This window comes from Elephantulus edwardii, unplaced genomic scaffold (assembly GCF_000299155.1).
Source record: "Elephantulus edwardii isolate Elephantulus edwardi_28Jun2011 unplaced genomic scaffold, EleEdw1.0 scaffold00122, whole genome shotgun sequence".
NCBI classification, from domain to species: domain Eukaryota; kingdom Metazoa; phylum Chordata; class Mammalia; order Macroscelidea; family Macroscelididae; genus Elephantulus; species Elephantulus edwardii.
In genome coordinates, this window is record NW_006399872.1 from 7799195 (window position 1) to 7805645 (window position 6451).

A 6451-nucleotide genomic window follows, 5' to 3' on the forward strand; every position below is an offset into this window, starting at 1 on the left:
GCAAGTGCTTCAGGCCTTCCTCAGTTTCAGCAAGCAGGGTTGCATCATCTGTATAATGCAAGTTGTTGATAACTTCCAACAATCTTGATGCCCCATTCCTCCTAGCAGAGCCCAGCATCACGGATCGTCTATTCTGCATACAGATTGAAAAGATATGGAGACAGAATACATCCCTGACGGACCCCCCTTCTTGCTTTTGAACCATGTAGTGTCTCTTTGCTCTGTTCTGACGACTGCCCCTTGGTCCAAGTATACATTTCACATTAGCACAATAAAATGTTCTGGGATTCCCGTTTTCACAGAGTCAGCCATAGCTTGTTGTAAGCCACACAGTCAAAAGCCTTTGCATAGTCAATGAAGCACAGATAGACATTTTTCTGGTATTCTCTGCTTTCTGCCAAGATCCATCTAACATTAGCTATAATATCCCAAGCATCATGACCGCTTCTAAATCCAACCTGCACATCTGGCAGTTCTCTGCCATATTGCTCCAATCGTTTTGGATAATTTTCAGCAGAATCTTGCTTGCATGTGATATTAATGATACTGTTCGATAATTTCCGTATTCTGTTGGGTCACCTTTCTTTAGAATGGGAACAAATGTTGATCTTTTCCAGTCAGTTGGCCAGATAGCTGTCCTCCAGATTTCTTGGTACAACTTAGTGAGCACATCCAGGGCAATGTCTGTTTGTTGAAATATGTCAATTGGTATGCCGTCAACTCCTGGAGCCTTGTTTTTTGCCAGTTACTTCATAACAACTTGAACATCCTCTTTCATCACCACAGGCTCTTGCTCATATGTTATTTCATGAAATTCTTCTGTGTCAGCCAATTCCTTCTGATGCAGTGAATCTGTGTACTCCTTCCATCTTCTTTTAATGACCAAATAGGCTCTGGGAGGATATCAAGAAAATCATCCATGAAGAATGCAAAAAGATCATTACAAAGGCTGAAGAAGAAGAAGAAGAAGAAGAAAAGACCAAGATAAATGTCAGATGAGACTCTGAATATTGCATTAGAGCACCGAGAAGCAGAAGCTAAAGGAAGAAACCAAGAAATCAAAGAGTTGAACTGAAAATTTCAAAAGGTAGCTCAGGACGACAAAGCAAGATACTATAATGAAATGTGTAGAGAGCTGGAGTCAGAAAATCAAAAGGACCAAACTCACTCAGCATTTCTTAAGCTGAAGGAGTTAAAAACAAATTCAACCCAGGGGTGGCAATAGTTAAGGATGCTTTGGGTAGAATGTTAAATGATCCAGAAAGTTCAAATTAAGAGTTTCAAAATAAGCAACAAGATCTTGTTAAGTGTGGATTGTATCTAAACATCACCATTCTAAATACCTTTAACTAAGTGTCAGGAACAAAATAGATAAAAATAATAAAAGATATGGTGACCTATTTAATAGCTGGAAGAATATTTTGAAGTCATATTGTGATATTTCATAACTTGAATATGATAACTAGTCAAGTAATATAATAAGTAGGTAGTTTAGTCTGTATGTTAAACAATACTCATTAATGTGCTCTCCTTCCTCCCCCCCTTCCAGATAAACTCACTATAGTACACCATGCAGCTGGTAAGTTCTTGGAGTAAAATGCATAGTAAACCTATTTTCCATGTTAACAAGGTATGGTTAAGGAGTTCAGTGTAAAAACTCACATAGATTTTATATTTACAGGCAAAACCATTTGACACCTGGGATAAATACAAAATGATTCTGCTGTGGTAGCAGTGATGTTATATGTCATAGATCAAGCATGTGGTGCACTTAATAGTGTATAGTTTTTTCATGGGATTTTCTAGGCTGTGATCTTCATGGAAGTAGATCCTACTGAGCCACTGAATGAAATCCAATCACCAATCTCTTGGTTAAACCTAGCCCTTAATCTTCCCCCTTCCGAAGGGAGCATTATTATATGTGCATTGACCTTTGATTGCACTGTCCTGGGTCTTCACATCTACTTTAGATTTTGTCGAGTCATGTAAGCATTCTACATAGGTTTCCTTAAAATGTAAAATGTGAATAATATTTCTTAACATCATTAATTTTCATGAAGATTGATGATGATAGATGTAAATAAGGCTGATGCTTGATAACTGGTGGTTACTAATAGAGCAAATGAAGTGAAATTTGAATAATACTCAAGAGAACAATTCATTGAAATTGGTGATGGATGATAAGGGGAGGAATGTGTGTCAAATGTCAGAAGGCCAGCTAGACACAAGTAAACTAGAAGCATTAGGTTATAGCCTATGCCAAAACATTGACTGTGAGTATGGATTAGCAATGGTCTAAGCCATATTGATGAATCAGAAAATGAAAAGGCCATTTTGAACATAAAAGGATCACAAATAATGGACCAATTATCAAGTCTATTCCAATTTATGGTGACCTTGTGTATAATAGCATCTTGTGCTCTATAGGGGTTTTAGATCACCCAATTTTCTGCCAAGATGTCTATTGGTAGAATTTAATCTCTAGTCATTCAATTAACATTCAAGTATATTCATTATTTCCACTAACCTATAAACCCAAGTAGCATAAGTCCAAGCATGAACACGTTTTGGTAAAGTATGTTTTGTAATTAGCCAATCTTGGTAAGTGGAGAAAAGAGAAAATAAAATGGAGGAGGAGAAAGGGTATTCGCAGCAATCTAAAAGGGTAAAGAAAATAGTGATCAAGCAGAGATTGTTATTCAGAGGTATTGAAAAGATTGTTTCTGAACTCAATTGGAAGTAAAATTTATATATAAGAATACACACACACATAAATAGCACATTTATCAAGGGTGCTCTTTCAATATATCATTTAATCCTTTTTTCTTTATCTGTATCTTACATTTTAAATATATTATTGAAAAATATTGAATAAATAAATCATTAACTATTTGAATGATTGATGAGACGCTAATAGAGTTTCTATTTCTAGCCAATGAAACATCCCCAAATGAAAACAATTTGTGTAGCACACCCTTTGGCAACAAGGTAAGCTGTTATTTTCTTTATTTTTTTTAATAAAATGCAACGAAAGAACTTCTCTTTCAAGACAGAGTATCACAGTGTGTTATTGTATCTCTATATGAAGCATTCCAACAAATAATAAAACCAAGGTTTTCATAAGACTATGTGTACAAAAATTCCTTACCCATAATTTCAGAATATTAACTATTTGGGAGAAAGTAAATGGAACTCAAACAACAAGAACAAACTCACAAAGAGCAAATTCATTATGGACACAACAAGCAAGTCTTAAAGGAATTGTAAATACATCTGTGCGTAGTCCTGAAAGTTCTGTTGTAGAAAAACTCCAAATTAACATTGGTGCAAGTCTGCATCACTTCACACTGTAAAACTGAAAACAGATTGCTAATGAGAGGTTAAATATAGCCCTAAACAAAGGACTACAGTAGTTAAAACTAAGAGAACAATGTCCTGACCATACATTTTCCTTCACAATATCAGGATATTCTAACTATCTTGAATATACTTAAGTGTTGTAACATATTTTTACTATTATCAAGGGCCTTGTGACAATCACATTTCTAGTGAAAACACTGAATTAGAACTCTTGTTGAATAATTATAATGAACTAATTTTAGTTTACCAAGTTTTAGTTAAGTCTTTTAGTTCACTTATAATTCAAATAAATAAATCATTCATCTTTAAGAATTTGTTGAGATATTATTAAATTTCTTAAATGGTAGTAGAATTGTAGGAAGCCGCACAAACCTATGAGTTTATGAAAATGTCTTTGCCAACCAAGTTTCTTTTATAATGATCTGAAAGAATACACGACCATTGTGATTTTTAGAAATAATCCTTTATTGTTCTTTTGGTGAAAGTTTATAGACCAAATTAGGTAACCATTTAATAATTTCTAGACAAGTTTTTCAGTGATATTAGTTACACTATTAGCAATATGTCAACATTGCCACATAAAATGTGTTCTGGTTAGCCCATTTCTACTACTATAGTTCCCTTGTCCCTAACCCCTTTGTCACCTCATTTTTCTTTTGAGTAATTATTGACCTTTTAGCTTTATACAGATGGTTTTTCAGTGTAAACCTTATTTATGAGACATGTCATTTGCCAATCTGTTACTTTATTAAAAGATGACCTGAAGGATAATTTTGGTTAAAGGATTAAATATCTTGAGGAAATACTCTCCCAGAGACCTCTAGTCTCAATAGATTCAGAAAGTCTGAACATTTTTAAAACTATGAGTTCTGATTTTCTCCCATCCTACCCAGAGCCATCTATTGTGACCCTGATAAAAATTAACTACAGCCAGCCTTCATCTAATTCTTCTGGCTTCAGCACAGATGAGGCTGTCATTTATCCTTGATTTCTCACATTCTCTTTCAGTACAACAAAAATTGATTAGTAGTTGTGTCTTAAATGGCTGTTCACAAACCTTTAAGAACTCAGATGCTACACACCTCATTAAAATGCAGATCATGAACTTGTGGCAAAACTGTGTTGTCCCATGAGACTAAAATACAGTTTTGGTTTTTTAATTGTGATTTTAACAGAAGTTTACAGAGAAGTTGAGTCTTCAATTTCATTGTTCCCTCCCTTCTTCCCCCTCCCGCAGTCCACTTTGCCATACACTTCTTTGTTCCAGATTGTTATCATATCTAATGTTCCTTTCAGACAGTTCTTCCCCATATTCACAATGCAGTGTTGTTTATGTTCCCACATAGGAAAACAGCTACATTATTTTTGTTTAGTTTGGGTTGGTTTTGTATTGTTTTGTTTTTTGTGTTTGTTTTTTTTAATTAGAGAAGGACATCAGGCTCAGAAGGGTAGAGGGACAGTGCAGGAGAGGAAGACCCTAAATGAGATGAATTGGTACAGTATCTGGGGCAGTGGGAGTTGTGTTGGAATTAGTGAAACTGGCTCAGGACAGGGAAGGGTTCAGAGGTGCTGTATGTAAGGTCACTATACATCACAGGTGACTCAATGGCTCATACCAACAACATACTATATTGGTTGTTTTTCATTTAAGTTTCTTGTTTAGAGTCAACCAGACTGCAGAGAGGGCCTTTATATTTAAAGTTGATTGTTACTAAATTTTGGAGAAACATTCTTGTAAGTGGTCAGCACTCTTCTTTCAATATTCTGTACTGAGGTAACCTGGGGTTGCTGTGATGCTGAACCTTGTGCCATTGGGATGTCAAATGCCATAATGGTTATCCGTGGTGGACAGCGTTTGATGGAGCTCCCATTTTAAGACAGGTTTGGAAGCAGGAGTGACATCCACTTCCTAAACAACATGCTTCTGGAAACTATGAACTTTGATAAATGACAATAGTTATAAAAAAGCTTTAGGCCTTTTATTCATAGCATTGCTATGAGTCATGCTTGACTCAATAACAATAAACAACAACAACAACAATATATGTGAATGCAAGATTTTGCGTAGCAGAAAAAGCAAAAATTTCCTAATTAGGCTGGGTCTCCCTCAAACAGTAAGCAAATTTTGAATTCAAGGACTTTGATGTAGTTGAACTTTATAATTATTCTATTTTCTTTAAGACAAAAATCTCCTTGCCAATTGCCTCTACAAAGCTCTTTTTCAATGGTTTTGAAGAACAACCATGTATACGTCATGTTTCTTCGTTTAGCCTTGAAATGGAAAAATGCTAATCTTCTGTTCTTCTTTTGTAGCCTCCTGCTAAACTTCCAGTTGAAAAAGAAATTGGTTTCCATTGCAGGAAAGATTATTAAATATGGTAAAATATTAGTGTTTATATAAATATATATATACATACATATACATGAATGGGAATCTAAATTGGCTAGTTAGGGACCTGAAGGAATAATTTATCTAAGAAAAAGAGCTTTTTAAATATTTTATTGTCTTCTTTTGAAAGGATAAACATGTATTTTTCAAGCTAAATGTGATTGTTTCTTGGAAGATTTATGTGTAGGACCAATTTTATACTAGCTAGTCAATTCCTTCTGAAGAGCCATTAGTTATTAATACATTTAGTATTATCTCATTTTCAGGTTATTGTAACTAAGTACAAGAATGTGCAAATGTGTTCTCTAGGAGAAACCAGAGAAGATTTGGATTGCCTCCTCTCTTAGGGCAGATCGATACCATAAAAGTAGAAATGAGCCAATGGATTTTGGAATTTGTTTTAGCCACAATTTTATTGGCATTATGCTTGCTCCAGATGAATATATATAAATGAAAATGTAATTCCATAGTATTTGATACTCTGCCGAAATGTTTGCATTTAGAATGCACTTTCCACTTCGGTAGTTATTTTCCACTGTGTAAATTAAAGTAAAACAAGAAAAGAGAAATTAAAAGCTGTATAACAAAGTTTCTGGCCTGTTTGGATCCCTAATCTTAATAGTTCTACCCATGGTAAACTTAGAATAGCCAAAATAAAAAATAGTACACATTTGTATATTTTTAAGTTACTGGTCAATGTTA

At 34.6% G+C, this 6451-nt stretch overlaps 1 protein-coding gene across 1 annotated transcript in view; it reads left to right on the forward strand.

The window, feature by feature from the left end:
* The window catches only part of BANK1 (B-cell scaffold protein with ankyrin repeats 1), a 110223-nt gene extending 104490 nt beyond the window's left edge, over positions 1 to 5733 (forward strand). Inside the window, exons 8-9 of the mRNA XM_006893112.1 lie at positions 2933 to 2988; positions 5674 to 5733. Of these exons, the coding sequence (XP_006893174.1) occupies positions 2933 to 2988; positions 5674 to 5733 (116 nt within the window). The remainder of the gene's footprint in view (positions 1 to 2932; positions 2989 to 5673) is intronic.
* The last annotated feature ends 718 nt before the right edge of the window (positions 5734 to 6451 follow it).